Source organism: Montipora capricornis, chromosome 10 (assembly GCF_036669925.1).
Source record: "Montipora capricornis isolate CH-2021 chromosome 10, ASM3666992v2, whole genome shotgun sequence".
NCBI lineage: Eukaryota > Metazoa > Cnidaria > Anthozoa > Scleractinia > Acroporidae > Montipora > Montipora capricornis.
Window position 1 is genome coordinate 66,471,147 of NC_090892.1, and position 20,000 is coordinate 66,491,146.

The following is a 20,000-nucleotide window of genomic DNA, read 5'->3' on the forward strand; positions in this document are numbered from 1 at the left end:
CAAATTGAAAAAGAGGTTCTCAACAGATGTTGTGACAAGCAGCGTTGTGTGACTCGGGCCCGAGAGGAAAGGGCCAAACTTGTTCCGATCAGGCGTGTTGCTTCAGTGCCTTCAAGCCCTATAACGGCTTTGACTACGTGAAATGATCCACTTTAATTGTAGTTAAATTATTTTGCTTGTCGATTCGCGCATTAGAGCGCTTGTAGTTATTCAAGCTTGTTTGACAGCGGTCGAGGGAATTAGCTAAAGAGGTTGAACTCGTCAATATTTGTTGCAACTCTGTCTGGGAGCGGGGGAGTTAGGGACGAAAAATGGTAAGGACAGATAAAAGTTTCTCGCATTTCGAAGTCTTCTATTTTGCACTTTCGGCAGTGATCTCTAGCTCTTTGCTATTACAGTATGAAATATTATAAAACGAAAATAATTCACTTACTGGAAATTTATAGACGAACGAAACTGCGGTTGTTTACTGTAAAAGGCAAAAACTCGACAAAAATAGATAGAAAAGCAACAGCGAGCTTGCCTTCCATGATTACAACCACGGCCTCTTCTTATAAGTCATGTGACTTGCAGGAGTTGAAAATGGCGGGAAAGCGAAATATTGTCGAGTCCTGGCTCGAATCCTGGCTCGGTATATAGGCAATAGGTCAGGAAAAAGTTGAAAAATGGAAAAGTTACAGACGTTTGTATGATTGAGGGTATGGCGTATACCCCCAGTCATAGAAGCGTCTGTATATTTGTCAACTTACATTTTCTCAGGTGATATAACACCTAATACCCTAAAAGTGAAGGTGCTCTTTCTATTTCTGGTATTAGTTAATTTGAACTCGGATTCAAATCCGTTACCGCCATTTTGGAGAAGGGTCCATTTTGCGAGAAGGCATTGGTGGTGCACTGCACAGTATCAAAGGATTTGCAACAATTCATTATTAGCTCATCAACAACGAGCCGAACCCCCTGTCCTCGCACCGGCTACGGAGGCTACTCCACTCAGTGAGCAGGGGTTCCTCTCCCCAATCTTCGCTGTATTCCAAGCTCCGACGGTGACCCCGTGACCCCGTGATTACAATACAATAAAACACAATAATTTTCATTGATTTGATTTTGCGCGCCATTTTATCGATCTTGTGAACATATCGAAAAAATGCCACACTTGGATCACAGTGTACGTTTGGACTTCAAAGACGTTTTGATACGACCGAAACGAAGTACAATTCGCAGCCGTGCTGATGTAAGTACAAGAGAAGCGATCATTTCTTTCCACAGGTCCGATAAAAGGGTTCTCACAGTTTAGATAATATAATTAAACAATTTCTGTTGCCGTTTGTTCTGGAACTTGGCAATATCTCCTTGACTCATATGGAATCTTACAATATAAGCTTCTCGGAACAGAACGCCAAACCTTTCGCCTTCATTTCCGGGAAATCAGGGGGAAGACTTGGTCCCCATGTTGAGGAAAGCGTGAGAAGAGCTACAGTAATAAACAATTTTGGTTGAGATTTTCGTGTTACTCCGAGTAGTTTGCTTTCGTCAATTATAAGCAATCATTTTGTCATGTTTGCTTCTCCAGGGTCCCTGGCTAAAAATTGCTGGTTTTCACTCACGTGATCAACAGCCATGTTTTTCAACGAAAACAAAAGGAAGCGTTTGCATAATAATAGAGTTAAATTCCCGGAGGATTTGGTCGGGGCACCAACATGGCCGCCTTTTCTTTGTTTTGGGCAGCAACATGGCGGTCGTGACGTCATGTGAAAACCGAGAATAGGTCACCAGGGGGTGGGGCAGTGTAAAAAAAATTGGGCTGTCATGAATGCGTGGTTGCTTTAAATTGTTTGGTTGACGTGGAGGTCGTAAACTGCAGGTTAGGGTTGCAGGTCATTGTTTCACCATGCCTGAAACAACCCAAACCTTTACTAATGCTAAAGCAAAGTCTATGCTTTAGATAATGTGTAAGCCTAAGGTTATCATTTTTGTAAAGGTTTGGGTTGTTTCAATTGTGGTAAATCAATGACCTGCAACCTGCACTTTACATCCTCTATGGTTGAACTCAACGTAACAAACTTGAAGCAGAGGAGTTTAAAAATGTTATTTCCAAGTGGGCCAACCAGCCTAGTACTTCCCACTCCCACGCTGACATGTGTAAATGTTGGCGCACTGTTGTTTCCCCTTGCAAACAAGGAAGAGTGAAGTGAAAGCTTGTCCAGCTTTGCAGAGAAAGGTAAGATTGAGAATACTTGAGTTCTTTTTTTCAGAGAGATCATTTTATTAATTGGTGATGTTTTCTCTGCTAAGAGGATTTTTGCCCAGAGTATGCCGGTCAGGAATTTTGTCAAATTGAAACCGAGGATGACCGAAGGTTTTTGGTCGAAGCGTCTTTACGTCGTTTGACGTTCAAATAAGTCAGTGTCCAACATTTCTTATAGTCATTATGCAAATTCCTGACTGCAATTTCAGCATATTAACATACTCATTACTTAAACATGTGTGAATTCTGGCCAGGTTGACCTTTCCAGGCACTTTCACTTCAAGTATGCCACAAAGAAACTTCCTGATGATGTGATCCCAATTATAAGTGCTAACATGGACACCATTGGAACTTTTGATATGGCTGAAGCGTTGGCTCAGGTAACTTTTAATAATAGTTTGAGACTATTGCGAGTGAGAAATGGTGGTTACTATTGATGGCATGGCCTGCATTATTTCCTTCTCCTTTTACTTACATGTAACTTTTGGACAGTCAACCTGGTACAAAAAAAAGTTATGGTAGATAGGGCTTGCACCCTAGAGGTTATAACACTTGTCTTGAGATCTGGAGTTCCTGGGTTCACAACCAGTTCTGGCCACTTCTTGAATTTGTTCTTGGTTCAACCTCTTGCCCACACTTGTAAATAGCCAACTGGTAGAATTGCCTCTGGCCAGATGCAGCTGGTCTAAAACACAGGTCACATTCCACAGGTCACTTGTTGCAGGGCATTGTTTTACCTTGTTGATAGTAACCCAAAACCCTCAATTTGGCTAACCCTAGGCCTAACAGCCAACGTACCTTAGGCCTGCTGTAGGGTTAGCCAAATTGAGGGTTAGGGTTACTTTCCAAAAGGTAAAACAATGACCTGCAACGAGTGACCTGTAGAATGTGACCTTTGTTGGAATAGACCCATCAGGCCAGTTGGGATTCTTAACAGTTGTTGTTCTGTTCTGTCGTTAAGTTGATTGTCTTTCATTGGCCCTGAAAAGCACCTATTGTATTATAATTATTGTATTGTATTCTGTCCAATGGTCATGGTTTTTATTCAATTCTATTACAAATTAATATGTTTAGTGGAGTGATGGAGCTTAGACTGGGGTCAAAATAATAATAACTCTTGAAAGGACACTCCAATAAACACCAGATGCCTTAAATTCACAGCACTGTTTTTTTTTAAGCACAAGCTTTTGACAGCAATTCACAAGCACTACACAGTTGAAGAGTGGCTAGAATTTGCCCAAAATCATCCAGATGTTCTGCCAGTAAGTTAATAATATACATTGTCTGTTTTTCCCACCCAAAAATATTTCCTATGAAACATATCCCTACATCATGTGATTTCTTCTTCGTTGTCATTTGTCATTGTTATCACCACCATCAAGTTGACCCCAACAAGTTCCATTACATATCTAGCTTTTTTTGATTGCAAAAGTTGATTAGTTAAATGCCAAGGCTGCTATGTAAGAAAAATTTTCCAGAGCCCTTCGGGTTTCCAACATTAAAAGTTAGTAGCCCAGGTCATTTTTTCAAGAGCCCAGAATTAATTAATTAAAAGTGAGGATGAATCACCTTGTGATAAGCTAGGCGCCCATTTGGACTACTCGTTCAGAAATTTGGTTGCCCCCGCTCGCAAGTAAGGCGCCCCAGGAGACTGGGCAACTGTTAGGCAGAAGCCTTGAATGTATGCATGTGCTGTTGACTGAAATCAGTCACTGTCTGGTGTCTACTTCACAGGCCTGGACTTTTACATTGCTTGTCTGGACTATACATGGAAATTGTTAACCAATTGTTGCAAGTTATCCCTTTTCCCTTTCTCCTTTTGGCTGGTCGCTTGCATGTGATACCTCGTGATTTCCAATCAACTGTACTCTCCTAAATGAAGAGCTGGCAAACAATATACTGCAACAGGTATTGGGCTTTAATTGAATTTGTATATTGTCACCTGCTTCTCAACTTTGTACATTCTCAGTACACTATTGCTAGTTGTGGAATGATGGACGAGGATGTTGCCAGGCTAAAGCAGATCCTTGATGCCTGCCCAGCTGTGCCAGCAATCTGTTTGGATGTAGCCAATGGTTATTCAGAACACTTTGTGGAATTTGTGAAAACTGTGAGAGAGAAATTTCCTGATCACATTCTTATGGTAGGCATTTAGTTCTCTTTAGCCATTTTGAATTAATATTTATGACTGCCTCACTGGTTGTCTCTCTTTACCTTAAAATATTAACCCTTTCACCCCCGTTGGGTTCTCCATTGACAAGTAAAATCGTCTGGCGTTAGACAGAGTAAAATCTATAAGTGGCACTCTTGGGAGTGAAATGGTTAATGGGGACATAGTTTTTGAGTGAACCTAGCTGTTGTTAACCCTTTCACCCCCGTGGGGTTCCCCATTGACGAGTAAAATTGTCTGGCGTTAGACAGAGTAAAATCTATAAGTGGCACTCTTGGGAGTGAAAGGGTTAATAACCTGGAAATTTAAATTCCTGGAAATTTTCTTTCGTTATGGCTCCACTGTCTTTATAGTAAACAATTCGGTGAGTGGAATGGAATGATTCTAATGTCAGTCTTGTTTTGCATAGAAATATTGTCCCAGTAAGTGAAGATTTAAGCCCCTTAATTCTCATTTGTAAATCAGAGGAAATGTCCTGGCGTAAGGGGGCTCAAAACAGTTTCAACGCTTCCAAGTAACTCTCTTATTAGAAGGATCAACACTACGACACTGTATCATTAGCAATATTGTGGTGCAAATGAAACATGGATTATTGCTGAACAAGATGCAGTCATTTTTGTGACATAATACGTCACCTTGGAAACAGGGAAATCCCGTAAAACACACCCTTTATTTTGGCTTTATTTACTTGCTTGTTTTAGTTGAAAAATGAACTAAAAAAAGGTAAAAAGAAGGGCAAGATGAAACTTTCTGCAAAGCTAAAAAAAAATCTGTCTAGCAGATTCAGAGCCACCTTAAAAGAATCAAAGAAGGGCTACCCCCATTGCCACGGTGACATATTATGTCACAATAATGACTGCATCTTGTTCAGCAATAATCCACGTTTCATTAATTTGGTACCACAATGATAAAATGAAAATAATTCACTTACTGGAAAATTATAGATGAACGATCGATGTTTCAGCCATAATCACAGGTGCCGAGTCAGCTATCATGTGACACTTTCATGACCCAGGCTGACTCGGCAGTTTCCTGATGAAGGCCGTGTGATAATCTTATGGCCGAAACATCAATCGTTCGTCTATAATTTTCCCGTAAGTGAAATCATTTTATCATACTCTCAACTGGATGACTGATACAATTCATTGTCATATTGGTACCACAATATTGCTAATACATGATACAGTGTTGTAGTGCCAAATTCCTTCTAATAAGAGAGTTACTTGGAAGCGTTGAAACTGTTTTGAGCCACCTTAAATGGAACCCAGTGGGCTTCAGATTCAAAAAGTTTTAACCATGAAAAACAAAGAAAATTACTGTAATCTTACCATCTGGTGTGAATGCATATAAAAGAGATAATTATTACTCTTTGTGTGTATTATTTTTGTTTGATCAGGCAGGAAATGTTGTGACAGGTGAAATGGTGGAACAACTGATCCTTAATGGAGCTGATATCATCAAAGTTGGCATTGGCCCAGGTGAATCCCTGTATAAGCATTTATTTTGCACTTGATAAGGGCATTTCCTCATGCCTTTTCTGGTTATAAATTCCATTGTCTAGAAATGAACTTGTGTAAATTTTCACCACTTCCATGAGTTGTTCCGATTTCGTAATAAGACTGATGTGGACTCAGAAGCCACCAGTTTATGAATTGAATCTTGCAAATGGTTTTCTGATGTGAGTCACCAGGCATCGCAACCTTCCTTATTTGTTATCACTGAGGAGTCAGATTTAACTGCAGATTAGCAGAGTAGACCTATGTGCAACTGTGCGATATAGTTCAAAATACTGTAAAATTACAATTTTAGGATTAATCAACCAAGTTTGTTTATCCTGGTTTGTGACCCCTGCGGATTCCTTCATAATCCCTGTTTTAACTCAATGGCCACACACGGTGTCCTAATATGTTTGTACAATTTTTTTGGACTCAAAACACAGCATTCTTCTTCAGTGTTTTGAATTGGTGTTGATCTTTAAAATAAATAGAAGTTTGTATCAATACATGTACACAGGATCTGTTTGCACCACACGGCGTCAGACTGGAGTAGGATATCCACAGTTGAGTGCAGTGTTAGAATGTGCTGATGCTGCACATGGCCTCAAGGGACACATCATTTCAGTATGTTGACGGCTTCCTACTTCTTTCATCCCTTGCTTAAGTTCTAAGGGTTCCATGGTCTCCTGTGATTAAACTATGTGCTTCTCAACTGTTTTGCAGGATGGTGGTTGTACCTGTCCTGGGGATGTATCCAAAGCATTTGGTGAGAAAATATGTACTGTAGGGATAGTAATTGCATTCGGAGGAATACAGTGCTTCAAAGTGCTTGTTAATGAATGTCACAAAGAGCTTGATCTTAAAGTCTTGTACCTTTTCACACTCTGAGTTTTAATGGTCACTGAACAAAATGAAGTTTAATTACCCGGTGACAATATCTACACTCACTTCTCTTAAAATAATCCCTTCCATCCTGTTGTAAGAGTGACACTTATAGATCTTACTGTCTTACACCAAACAATAATTTTTGCCCATCAGTGACCACCAATTCAGGTGTAAAAGGGTCATAACTTAGACCCCAGTCTGGCAGCCTAAGTGTTTTGGGACTCAGGTTCTTTTAACGTGCTGCCTTATTTTATTCTTATCTTTATCCCAAGAGTGTTGATTGTGATTTATTCTCCCATTTTCCTTTTGTTTAAGGTGCTGGAGCTGACTTTGTGATGATGGGAGGAATGTTTGCTGGTCATGATCAATCTGGTATGAAAATAATACACTTTTTTGCACTGGAGGTTGAAAGTTTGACACAATCTGACCACAATTTTAAAACTTTGGTAATTTTGAACAAGGGCTCCCCAGGGTTTGTACAATTTTTGAAAAAGTCTGGAAATTTGCAAACCAGTTTTCCAGACCTGGAAAAAGTCTGAAAAATAAAGATAAAGTCTGAAAAAATGGTAAAAAACCTGGAGAATTTTTTGTTTTGAAAACTGAAACAAGTACTTTATTGTTAAGTGAAATTTTTCAGGTAGTCAAATCTTATTTAAAATTTCATCTTTGGCGGAAACATTCAATCGCAGACCGAGAAGTCTCAGATCTCTGTTATGCCAGCACTGCATCGTGGTTACTGTTTGTTCACAGTGTATCATGGGACAAACTATATTTACTTAACTTGGGTCTGGAAAAAAATTAGCATTTTGGAAAAAGTCTGGAAAAGGCCTATATTTTTGCAACCAAAAATCTGTGTGAACCATGGCTCTCCCAACCAACTGTGAGAAACCATGACCGACAAGTGACCAACAGTTGATCACTGACATTCTTTCATTTGTTAGCTTACCAGTTTCAGGGGGATCTTTTCTTCAAATTTACCATAACTTCCTAGTGTGTTTGATTGTAGTCCTCAAAATGTGACCAGAGTTAAGAAATTATGATTAAATGTTATTTCATATTCAAAGGTCACTCATGACATGTAGGTGATGCTGCATTATAAGAACACAAAATTAATTTATTTAGATACAGTAAACCCGCATATAGGAACCTAGTGATTTAAGAACCTACAGGTTGAAATTTGGCATTTAAATGTTAAAAAATATAAGAACATGTTCAGTCTGGCAAAGAAAAATAGGTTCTTATACAAAAAAAATCACACCAATTTTGATGGTCAAAATTCTGGATTTTAATTGTGTGAGAAACTTCTGACAAAAAGTGATTGTGTAAGTTATTGTTTAGCAAACAAGGCAGGCATTTTTGTGTTGAAAATACATGTTCAGCAATCGTTGACTTACTTATTCCTTACACGGGAAAAACGTTAAAGTGCTTCTACTGCAATGCCAAAACCTCTAGCAGAATGCCTTGAAGCCCATAGAGCTGTTGAACGTGATCTTATATAACTTCCAAACAGGCAGGGATGGGCAAGAACAAACCACTAACAAAATATAGATGTTATTGAACTAGCATGAGGTTTATACTGGGAAAATATTGGTCAAATTCCTTTTTTGCAAGTTTTTCATGCTCGGTCCATAAACTTGCAAAAAACGAACTTGACCATATTTTCCCAGTAGGGACCAAACAAGCTAGTTCAATTAGGTATTCCTTGAGTCTTGCCTCTTCGTCTGCTTTGTTTACCAGTTTTGGAATGTAAAATTCGCACTGGAACTCCAACATGACTATAAAATAAACATTTCTCACATTTTTTTTCTTTTTATGTCTGAGAAAATGGCAACAGAAAATGACAACAGTTTGGTAACCTATATACGCTGCTTTGTGACCGGTCCATCTTAGCTGTCTGTATTGCAAAAATTGGGACTGCTCTGAAAACCAATCAGAATTCTCCTTTTCATCTCAGTGTGCCTAATAGTAGAAAGGGGTTAACGGATTTGGAAGTTTATTGAAGTCACAAAATGCAAACCAGCCACTTGTGATATTGCTACAGTAGCTACTTTTGTACTTCATTTAGCTTTTTAAATTTGATAGTAAAAGGAAAAACAGAGGGGTACAGAACCAGATTTGTAATATTGTTACTTTCTCTGACTTTTCCTATTTTAAAAGCAAACTTGTAAATTCTGCAGGTGGAGAGTTAATTGAACGTGATGGAAAGAAATATAAGATATTTTATGGCATGAGTTCAACTACTGCTATGAAAAAACATGCTGGGGGAGTTGCAAACTACAGGTGAGTGTTTCATTGAATGAGAAATGTCAAAAACAATCTGACCGTCACGGTGGTAAATGCAACATACCATTCCATTTTGTGCAGTGAAGTATCAGAATATCTGGACACTTAGACAAGACATTTTGTTAGGACAACATACAGGTTTGTTGTAAATTTATCAAAGTGGACATGCTTAATAGTGTTCCATATTTTCAGGCATGTTTTCTGGCTGCTACATGGTGTAAGCCTCGCACAAAACGTCCCCGGAGCTGTCTTAGAACTTTTGTTTAGGCCTAATAAGAATACAGAAAGTATCCTAAACATGCATAAATGCTAACCTTAGGCCTGAACAAAAGTTTTAAGACAGCTCTCGGGACGTTTTGTGCAAGGCTTACAACATGTAGTAGCCTGTTTTCTGCCCTTTTACAAACTTTGGATATAACATTCTGGAAAACAAAAGGAAAATTTCTTCAGAGGGGACAACCAAATTCTTTAACCATTAGATTGTCATTAGTTCACACTCGGGTCAATAAGTTAATTAATTTTGTGACCTGTCATAGGAAAAATGACACTAAATAAAATGTCATGGCATTTGAAATGAACTAATCAAGTGAAGCTATGATCCTCACAGTTATGAATGCAATTTTGGCAATTGAATAGAGAAGCCTGAAAAATTCAGGACTTCAATGGGGTTTGAACCTGTGACCTTGCGATATAGGTGCAATGCTCTAACCAACTGAACTACATTGTATGAAGCTACCAACGTTGGGAGCTGGTCATTTATGGGTTCGAATGTTCCCGTGATAAATGAATCAATGAATGAAATGATGTATGAAAGGAATCATATATGGAACTGCAGATATGAAATCAAGTGAAGCTACATTGGTGTGATCCTCGCAGGTATATGATTCCTTTCATATATCATTTCATTCGTTAAATGAACTAGTTTATTAATACTAAAACTACTCTCAGTTTGAGTAGGGATGAGAAAAAACAATTCCAAATCACCTCTGACACTATAAGAAATGCATCCATTCATATTCCCTGGGGTGACTTTCTCTCTTAAAGCGAGCTTGAATACAGCAGCAGGAAACTAATAATATTCTGTTGATCATGCTGTGGCCAAATATTTTGGTCGGTGAGTCGTCTTTCCAATGTCTAATTTTGGGCGTCAATTTGTAGGTCATCAGAAGGAAAAACAGTGGAAGTTCCCTATCGTGGTAATGTTCATGATACAGTCAGAGACATACTTGGAGGAGTACGGTCAACATGTACTTATGTCGGAGCTGAGAAACTTAAGGAGCTTCCAAGGAGAACAACTTTCATCCGTGTTACTATGCAACTTAACAATGTCTTCTCTTAATAAATATTTTACCTTCCCTTGCTCACTTATGGTGATAAACAAGTAAAGACTTAACACATCATTAAATTATTTTTTGAAGAGAAACCTTACAGTAATAAACAAAGGACAGGGACAATATTGAGATGATTTTTATGATGGTTTAAATACTGTTACTTAAGTAGTAGTAATTATAATAACAATATTATTGTTATATTATTAGGGGACCATATTGTTTTCAATGCTTTAATTATGAATTCCATTGTTGAGGATAATGACAAATTTATTCAAGGACTGGTACTTTATAGTATTTACTTGAGGAAGGCTTTTAATTTTGAGATACACAATCAAATAGGAAATGAAGGCAAAAACTGATTACCAATAATATTGTTATGGTAATAAATAATTATATTTTGAGATTTTAGTAGCCATAGCTGAAGAGAAGAAACAAAATGAAAAAAGTTTTCCCTTAGAAGTGTCAACAACTTAGCCAATTTTGGCCCCAGGCCTCATGGACTAAAACTGAAATTCTTCCCCACAAACAATATTTACTGTATTTTAAATAATAAAAAGGCAGGTAGTACTTGCAATTAAATTATATTGCATTTCAGTCACTTCTGGATCTTAAGCTTACTGAGTATTTTTCTTGTTATACATTAAACTTGACAGTGTTATGACTTTTAATGGTTGTTTCCATTTTTAAAGCTGTTGTTCCAAGGTTATCAATAACTTATTGAACCCAACATCTAATGTGTGAAATAGGACACCGCAAATACAGTTAAAGTTGAAAAGTATACCCTAAGATTAAATACAACTTAGCTGTCCTCCTCTTAATATAATACAAGTTAAGATTTGTTTGACATGTCAATGATATCCAACAACAAGAAACAATAACTTTACAAGTTAATCTGCCTATCAATAAATACAACAGGGTTGTTGAATGTTAATGGTTTTTTTCACTCTGTATAATTTACAATAACAATGGAAGGGTTTCATGCTAGACAACCATAAGAGACTTCTTAAAGCTGATCTTTGTTTTCATAAAATTGAACATAAAATTACTTTACCCAATGAAAATTCATTCACTATGTTAAAGGTCACATGAAAGAATTCATTTGCTTTTAGCAAAACCAGGAAAATCTGATCCTCATCGGGCAGTTAAAATTTGAGTCTTGCAGGGAACCCTTCAGTTAAGCTGATTAAAAATCTCTCGTTTTAATCCAGAAAGTTTCACTGGAAAGTAGTCAACGTTTTTGAACCTCTATTTCACTTCTGTCTCTGTTTTTGCTCTCTTGGCATCTGGCTGTGATGATTCAGGTGGTGTGTCCGTTCTCCCTTTCTGTGGATACTCCTCAGTTTTTTGATCGCCTGTTTTTGGTGGCATTTCCATTCCAGGTGAACCATATATCATTCCTGGCTGAACAAACTGAGGTGGTCTACCTGGCACAAACCCAACAGCAGCAACCAGTAAGCCATTACCAACAGAGCCCGGTGGCAAAACTGTTCCCTGTACAAAAGTCTGTCCTGGTGGGACTGTGGTCATAATGGTTCCTGGAAGTGGCTGGTAATAAGGTGGACCAGGTAATGAAAATCCCCCTGGGACAGCTGCTGTTGCAGAATGTTGGGGATCCAATGGTTTGCTGTCAGTAGTGTAGACTGCAACCTGAGCAGGATGTAGTGTTTGAGAGTGGTCCCTGTTACTTGAAGCACCCAATTTTCCTTGGGGTGGTGGTGGAAATCCAGGAATGCCATGTGGTAATGGCGATGTTGAAATTACACCAGGTAAGTGTCCTGGCAAAGCAGCCATTCCAGGCAGTGCCTGCGTATAAGACACTGTGACTGAGCTTGAAGATTGAGTTGAGGAGCTTGCAGATGCTGTAGACTTGACTGGAACAGACATAACCCCAGGTTGAGCAGCAACAAGCTGAGGTGGTGGCCCACTTGTCAATGAAACACCAACAGTGGAAGGCGATAAGAAGATGCACACATCACCCACCTTGAGGAGCTGACAGTTTAGATTGTACTTTGTTTGTGATTGGTCAGGCTTGCAGGATGTCCATCCTTGGCCATAAACAAAGAAAGGGTGTTCAACAGGACAGTTTAGAGTAACCTAGGGAGGACAAAAAGGTTAATATTAACATTCTTAGTTCTCAATAGCTGATTTAACCATATGAGGTAAAATATGCACTACGCAAGACAGTGATTTTTTGTATAGCTTCAAGTTTGATTGGTAGAATAGACCATATTCGTATTCTCAGTATTGGACTGGAACTAGCTTGCAATGGAGGCTAATGCGGGGAAATCTTTTCAAATGCAAATACTTTTTAATATATTCCCCCGCATTAGCCTCCCTTACAAGCTAGTTCCAGTCCAATACTGGGAATACGAATATGGTCTATTGGCTGTTTCTATTTCGTTGTTTCAGGACAGGTTTATACCGCTATGTGGTTTACAAAAAAAAAACTGCAGAACTTTTCCTGTTTGATGTCTGTTCTAATCTCTCCCCCTTTTCAACACTTTCTTTTCTTTTTCCAAGCTTTTTCTTTGTATGTACATTTGACAAGATTTATTTGTTTGCAGTGTAAGTACATTCTTTCATATTTCTGTTATTTTGTCAGATCAGGGGAAAATTCTGAGCAAGAAATGGTGCTAAAATCCAGGATTCTCTACTTTATCAAATCCGATAATATACCTCTTTTACCTCCCAAAAAATTTGCATAGGCATTGATTTTGATTTCTCTTGGGACATCTTCATCTTCAGGAGGAATAGAAAACAATGAAATTTTTTTTTTTTTTTTGGCGGGGGGGGGGGGGTAAAGAAGATGTATTATGGGATTTGAGAAAGTGGAGAAGGAAGAAAAAAAAAAAAAAAAAAAAGACCAGAAAAAAATTTTCCCCTCCATTTTCATCCACAAGAACTATTGCCTTCAGTTGTCGTTTTTTTGTTTTGCAACACTTCACTACAGAACTATACTTAGAGTAGGACTTGTTTCTGATACAATGCTCTAAAGTATCAAATCACAGGCATACCTGTTTTTTAGAGCTGTTAACGGTGAAGGTTATGTGAGCATATGCTACATCTGTACCATCGTCTATTTTAACCACAGTACTGGTATCCAACTTATGCTCTGGATACAGTTTTATGCTGTTTACAAAATCCTCTGTTGTGAGATCTTCAACTCTTTTCAAATCTCCAGTGGTTAGTTGAATGATGGATCCCTTAACAAACGGTGAAGGAACATGAGATGGATTTGCTGAAGAAAACCCCTGGTAATGAACCATGGGCCCGGATGTATAAGTCCCAAACAAGCTAGACGGTAATCCCTGACTCGGAATGACAAATCTTGTCTGGCCTCCAAGCATGTGTGGCTGAATTGACGGCTGAGCACTGTTTGTTGGTATTTGATTTATTGCCGACTTGTTGGCTGCTAATTCAGCCAGCTGGGAAAGATTACTGGTGGCAGAGAGTCCTGGCGAGTAATGAAAACCATTTGATGCTGGACTTTGTTGGGTTTTCTCTTGCGAAAATGCTGGTGTCATTGCAGAGGTAGTAGCTTTTGTTCCAGAACTGCTCTTACTTAAGGCAACATCACTTCTTGATTGTAATTCTGGATAAAAGTGTAAGCAATATTATAAATTTATTTTGTCTTTTTCAACAAAATTAATATTGGCAACTTGCAACAGAGTAGAACTAATATACAGTGAACAACACAGATATATTCTTTAAATGCATGTGGTTTCAAATTAATAGGCAGAACTATCATTCATTCTCAACTTTGGTTTCTCACTCAAAATACCTCAGATTGCTATGCATGTCTTCCAAGTACAAATTTATTGGAGGTGAAGTGGGAAATCAATTGCCCTTGGGGGAAGAGGAAAAAATCTATTCCACTGACCCCTTGCTAGCTGGGAGTGGGTTAAGCAGAGAGAGGTAATACAAGAAAATGTGATATTCTTTATTGACTGCATCCCTATAACTTTATACGTGCTTTCAAGACCAAAGGAAGAATAAAAAATAAACAATAGAAATAGCACCCCACATCATCTGTGGGTTGAGTTTGTTGGTCCTCAAATCTGCGTTCATAAAAAATCCAAAATGGAATTTGATTCATACTATCCTGTGCTTGAGAATTTTATTAACAATAAACAAGCAAATTTCGACTGGTGAAAGGCATGCCAGATGACTATTTTCAAGCAAAGCCATGGAGTTAAACCGAGGATCACCCAGGACAACCCCACTTCACTTCAGCAACCAAAAACGGTGCCAGTTCATAAAATGACTTTTGTACAGTTTCTGGTGATTTTACAAAATTGTGGCCAATTTCCCCTGAATGAACTGGAATAATTATTTATAAAATAAGACTAGATAAGTTATCCTTGAACTCTTATAGCATAGTAATACATGTGGATGTAAATTGTATTAGGTACCATTTACCTGCACTTTGAGGAATGATGCCTTTTGCAATGTTCTTCTCCTGAGCTATTTCGCCCTGTGAAAGAGGCTGAGAATTTCCTTGACTGTCGTCTGAAGGAGTAGAGGACACCAAAGACTCAGAGCAAAGAAGCACATTCTCTAAAAAATGTTGCGAGAAGAAGGTTTTATTCAGCAAACCATTTACTTTTCATTTTAATTAATCACAGCGATGGCAAGCAGATTGATTGATACATTGTCTTAATATTGTGAGTTAGATTCTGTGGGGTGCTTTTGTGAGGAGCTTCAAGCGATGTCTTCGATAAATTAAAATAAGTCTTTAATTAATTATGCATGCTTACTGTGCTATTTATACGGACCGATAGAAGCACAACAAAACTTTAGCACGAGTAAACAACCTAATACCACAGCGGAAGAAATAACTTTAAGTGTAATATTCACAATGATTTTGCTTTCGAAGAACGAGCGATAAAAGAGTGTTATTTACGTGAGCGAGTTGTCAACACGAAAAAAAACTTTATGCAAATTACATGCAAGTTTTTTGTCATGCGATCTTCGCAGTCACAACATGTCAGCCACTTTACTTTAAATCAAAATATCTGAAAAAACTGTTTGAATCAACAGCTGAAAGACAAAACAAGTAATTGGCAACAACCTAATGAATAACTTTCATTTCAAGCTACCTTCCATGGGACAGAAATTTTAATATTTGTGACAATCACGGGGAAACGTGACAATCATTTCCGATCAAGCGTGTTTTGAATAATAAGGTTTACTTTGTTTGCCTCGTGTAGAGGCAAAATTTTGCAAAATGAAACGATGCTTTTTCACCTTAATTGACCACTGTGAAGATATTCCCCCCAAAAAAGCATGTAATCTAAAATTGACGTAGCGCTGATAAAGATCAAATAAAATCAGAGACAAAATAGCATTTTGTACAAACAGTGAAGCCAGTTTCATTACGTGGTAACAGAATCGACACTTATCGATCTATCAAAGAAATGTGTTAAAGAGAAATCGCATATCACGACTTAAATCTCGAAAATCCCTTTGCCACAGCTTCAGACCTTAAACAATATTGTACCTTGTGAGTTTGTCCCTTGTGATGAACAATCTGAAGGCTGATGTGACAATGCCGTCATGGACGACGATGCAACAACATCTTCATAAGCAGCTGATTTTTCCTCGCCAGCCGTGGTGTTACTCGACATCTTGAAAAAAATTAAGTTCAAGATTTCTGAAATGCCCGCCCAAAATCCACCGTTTGGTAAAGATAAGACTGTGAGGTAATGTGTAAGGCGCCTATCGTGATCCTGACTGATTTTCTTCCCGTGTTTTTTTTTTTAACAAAAAGCTTCAAGACAAAGCACCCAAAGCACAGCTGAGGATGTCAAATCAGGGAAAAAAACAGGATTGGTGTTCGTTTCCTCGTTAGAAAATACGCTTTCGAGGCCTTTACGGCTTAAGTGACGGCCAACGTCCTCATGCAGAAACCGGCGTGACACGCAGATATTTACACTCCCTTGATATCCGATGATTTTCAATTCTATGAAATTGCAACGAAAATTCTCGACCTCCAGCTATCGTTTGAATAAGTAATTAGCGCCATGAATTGAATTGGCGCCACTGCGAGACAGGAAGCTCAACACACGCCAAAGCGAGGCTATGTCACAACAGGTCGTGACAACTGCTTTTTGTCCAAAATGAATTTTTCTGTGTGAGAGACTATTGACGACTCATTTGGCATGTCATTGGCGAAAGCGAAAGTTTTTTCAATCTCGTTTTCCATACCCTGTAACGTAAACAAACAAAAAGAAATAGAAAACAAAACTATAACAAAGTAAAGGTCACACAAAATGTAATTTGACCATCCAAACGATTTGACCCGAGAATAAACGGATTAAGGGTGTTTGAAACGCTCCCCTGGGCCAAAAGCCCTTTACCCAAGGTCAGTGCAATAACAAATGGAAAGGAAAAAAGGCTTCTTATCAGATCTTTGGTCCTGGAAGAATATCTTGAATTTTCCTTTGTTGACGACTGCTCCACGCCTCTGTGTGTCTTCTCAACTCTTACCTACTGACCTTGGTATGTAAGACGGCCAAAGCAGTGTACGCATCGACAAGGTTATACACTTTTGTACTGCAACAGCAAAGCGTAATACAATCGAACATCTTTTAATGGTGATATACCGTTTCAAAGCAGTGTCTCTTCTAAATTGAATAGAAAGGTCTTTTATGAATTGAATAGCCAACTCACGAGCGAATCCCTCCAAATTTTTTGGAAGAAAGCATTCTTTTCAAAGCATCGTGCTGGAGTTGAATTAGGAAACGAGAGAACAAATCGAGCAAGTCAAGTGGCCAGGGGCCCGTTTCTCGAAAGTTCCGAAAACTTTTCAGGCACGAAAAACCATTTGTGAAACTGCCAACCGCTTGTTTTGGAAAGCCACTCTTTTAACATGTTTTCCAGGAAACAAAAGGAAAAATGACTGTGAAGTTTGACGACTTAAATCCTCTCCTTTATTGAGATCCAAAGGGAATTGTGACACCTGAAAATAGCCCGTAAAGTTTCGGGACGTTCGATTAACGGTCTCCAGAACCCATCTAATTCGGATAGGAACCCAGATTCAAACACTGGGCCACCCTGTCTTCCCTGATCCAGTAGCCATGTTCACTGAAATCATCTCTTTTGGAAGCTTGTTCCCCAAGAAAAAGTTAACGTTCCATTTTCCAGCTCTGCGTAAAGAGAACTTTCTAATGTAACAATTTAAACGACAAACAAACAAACTTGTACGACTGAACTCCAATGTTTTTTTATTCCCAACTTTATTAATGACCCAAACAAAGTTCAACAGCTTGAGTATCTTTTTCATTTTACAATTAATTCCTTGCTACTCTTTGCCTGCTATCTTTCTTGGAATCTTCACATTCGACTTTGGAGAAACTGACGCAGCTCCGAGGTACAAGACATTAGAACGTCCTAAAATTAAATTGAAAGACAATGGAAGGTAAATATTATATCTTTTTAACAAGCAATGATCTAAACATTTCACTGAAATTCGGCCTCTTTAACAAATCCTTAAGTCAACACACCGAGTTCATTTTCCCTGCAATTCACGACACTGCGTAAAAGAAGAAGCTTTTCGGACAGCTGATGTTCCGAAGAACAGTCAATAAATATGATGACTCTTGTATTGAGTTTCGTGAACTACAGTTATGACTGAACTTGTTTTCTTTTCCCCCCGGATATCTCCCTGAAACTGTAACTACATCTAAACTCTTTGAAGGCAGACAACATCAACCCCTAAAAGCTTTTCAAGCTGAATATTGACTTTGGACAAAGTTTTACCTGGGACAAGTTCCCTAGAGTTTCCGGAGGTGAAGATAGTACACAATCGCGAACAAACACGGAAACTTGACGACAAAAATCCAAGTGAAGAGGCTAAGAAATAAGAAAAAAAAATTTAGCAATTTTTAGGTAATGGATCACTGTTCCAATTTAGATCCTCCTGGGTGAACAAACTTCTCAACTTAAGAGACTAAGCTTTGGATTGCTACACAACTCGTATAAAAATCTATCAGACTCGGGATCCTCAGTGTGCCTCAAAAGCGTAGTCCAGCGGTTAGAGTCTTATATTCGCATGCGCCTTCACGCAGAGTTACCTTTTGTAACAGCTAATGTGGTTGTCTCGTACCAATTTGAGGTTTTTAACATGTCATCAGTGTTGATTCGTTTGAATTTTTACCTTAACATTATCTTATATTTAATGGTATGCGTTTTGCTTCCAAAAAGTGCAAGTTGTGGCACTAAATATTTTGAGCAAAAACCGATACAACCTATTTGATTTCATAATGTACTATATTTCGGTTGGACAAACAAGCCTTCTTCAGATACAATGAGAGCTGTAGAAGAATGGTTTGGCCGGCCGAAATATCGCCTGTACATCTACGTTGCAACGGTTCTTGCTCAAATATTTACTTGTTCAACTTATAATTACACCGATCAGATCGAGCCAGTTGCTCCAACTTACACCGGAAGTTATTGTCCACGGTTGCTTGCTTGAAAACTCCTGCTAAAGTAGTGCTTATTAAGCCTTTGAATCAATCTCAGTCCAGACGAAGAAATGGGCCCACAAAAGGGACAAAAAAAACTCTGGCCAGGGTGGAAACCAAACCCATGATCTCCAGATTAGATCACTGTTGCCTTGTTGCTTGGTTCCATTTAACTGGGGAAAAAGACCGGATTTCGTTGTAGGAAATATATTAGGGGGACCAATAAACCCCACATAATTTCCCGTTCCAGAGGGGAGGGGGAATGGGTGCGGATAAGGCAGGTAATAAGAACTGGTTTTCACTGGCGAGGCAAGTAACGAGTTATATAAGCAACATACGCATCGTTAGTGGCATCTTGATTATACGTACGTTTTGAGAAGACGAGAAATTAACGACAAAGTAACGTGTCTGGGTATGTTGCTTGTGTCTAAGCTTACGTCGCAGGGGGAGTTGGCCACAGAAAATGAGCTAATTATGGGGAAAAGGGAGGGTTTACAAACAAAGATCGACAGGGGGCTGATGTTTGCTTACTCACCGAACTTGCAGCGGTTTTATTTACTACTCCATCCAGACACTCTTTTCGAAGATAAACAAATGAACTGTACATGCTCAGAGTAAGCTCAAGGAACCCGCCCATCGTAAAAATCTGCAAAAAAGACAAAAAGACCAAGCATGAAGCACCCAATTGTCCCTGTTATTTTCCTTTTGTCGACTGAACAAAAAAATTATCATGAAACATGTTGGTGGAGGCAGACCAGTTGTCTCAGATGGAAGAAAAGGGAGGTCCGATCGTAATTTCATGATACGCAGTGTAGACACTTGTTTCTACTGTAGGCAGAGTAGATACCTGTCTCTACTGTAGACAGTGTAGATAGCTCTTCCTCGTGTAGACAGTTTTAGTTACCTCCAGGTGATCTGGTGACGTAATTCGAAGGACTGGGAAGAAAAATGTTAACGCCGTATCCCACAACCGCGCGCGGCCTTGAATGTTATTTTCGAATTCAATATTGCAGAGGCGAGTTTAGATCTCGTCGGTTCTACGTGAATGTTCATTCAGTAACAGTAAATGTTGGAGACACGGAATAATCTGTTGCGTTTTGGCCATGGAAATACTGCAGGAAATTT

At 38.7% G+C, this 20,000-nt stretch overlaps 3 protein-coding genes across 6 annotated transcripts in view; 1 reads left to right on the top strand and 2 right to left on the bottom strand.

The window, feature by feature from the left end:
• The first annotated feature begins 1,042 nt into the window (after positions 1-1,042).
• LOC138018939 (GMP reductase 2-like) lies at positions 1,043-11,341 on the top strand. The gene is made up of 10 exons (XM_068865614.1): positions 1,043-1,231; positions 2,500-2,625; positions 3,424-3,507; positions 4,215-4,388; positions 5,812-5,893; positions 6,429-6,535; positions 6,635-6,677; positions 7,112-7,168; positions 8,974-9,076; positions 10,238-11,341. Exons 1-10 carry the CDS (start codon positions 1,145-1,147, stop codon positions 10,416-10,418), a joined length of 1,044 nt encoding a protein of 347 aa, XP_068721715.1. The 5' UTR covers positions 1,043-1,144; the 3' UTR covers positions 10,419-11,341.
• Positions 10,627-16,423, bottom strand: LOC138018938 (uncharacterized). 2 transcript variants are annotated; one of them, XM_068865612.1, is made up of 4 exons: positions 15,911-16,423; positions 14,830-14,967; positions 13,425-14,002; positions 10,627-12,504 (listed from the first exon to the last, which is right to left on the bottom strand). In XM_068865612.1, exons 1-4 carry the CDS (start codon positions 16,035-16,037, stop codon positions 11,656-11,658), a joined length of 1,692 nt encoding a protein of 563 aa, XP_068721713.1. In that variant the 5' UTR covers positions 16,038-16,423; the 3' UTR covers positions 10,627-11,655. The 2 variants fall into 2 exon arrangements, with proteins under 2 accessions (XP_068721713.1, XP_068721714.1); XM_068865613.1 differs by having other exon boundaries at positions 14,830-14,919; positions 15,911-16,346.
• A 1,199-nt stretch (positions 16,424-17,622) lies between these two features.
• The window catches only part of LOC138018446 (Fanconi anemia group A protein-like), a 56,592-nt gene continuing 54,214 nt past the window's right edge, over positions 17,623-20,000 (bottom strand). For 2 of the 3 annotated variants that reach the window (XM_068865074.1, XM_068865073.1), the window contains 3 exons: positions 19,411-19,521; positions 18,172-18,264; positions 17,623-17,802 (listed from right to left, as the gene is read on the bottom strand). In XM_068865074.1, the coding sequence (XP_068721175.1) occupies positions 17,746-17,802; positions 18,172-18,264; positions 19,411-19,521 (261 nt within the window). In that variant the 3' untranslated portion in view covers positions 17,623-17,745. Of the gene's footprint in view, positions 17,803-18,171; positions 18,265-18,853; positions 19,049-19,410; positions 19,522-20,000 lie in introns of all 3 variants that reach the window. The other variant, XR_011126026.1, reaches the window with a different exon arrangement.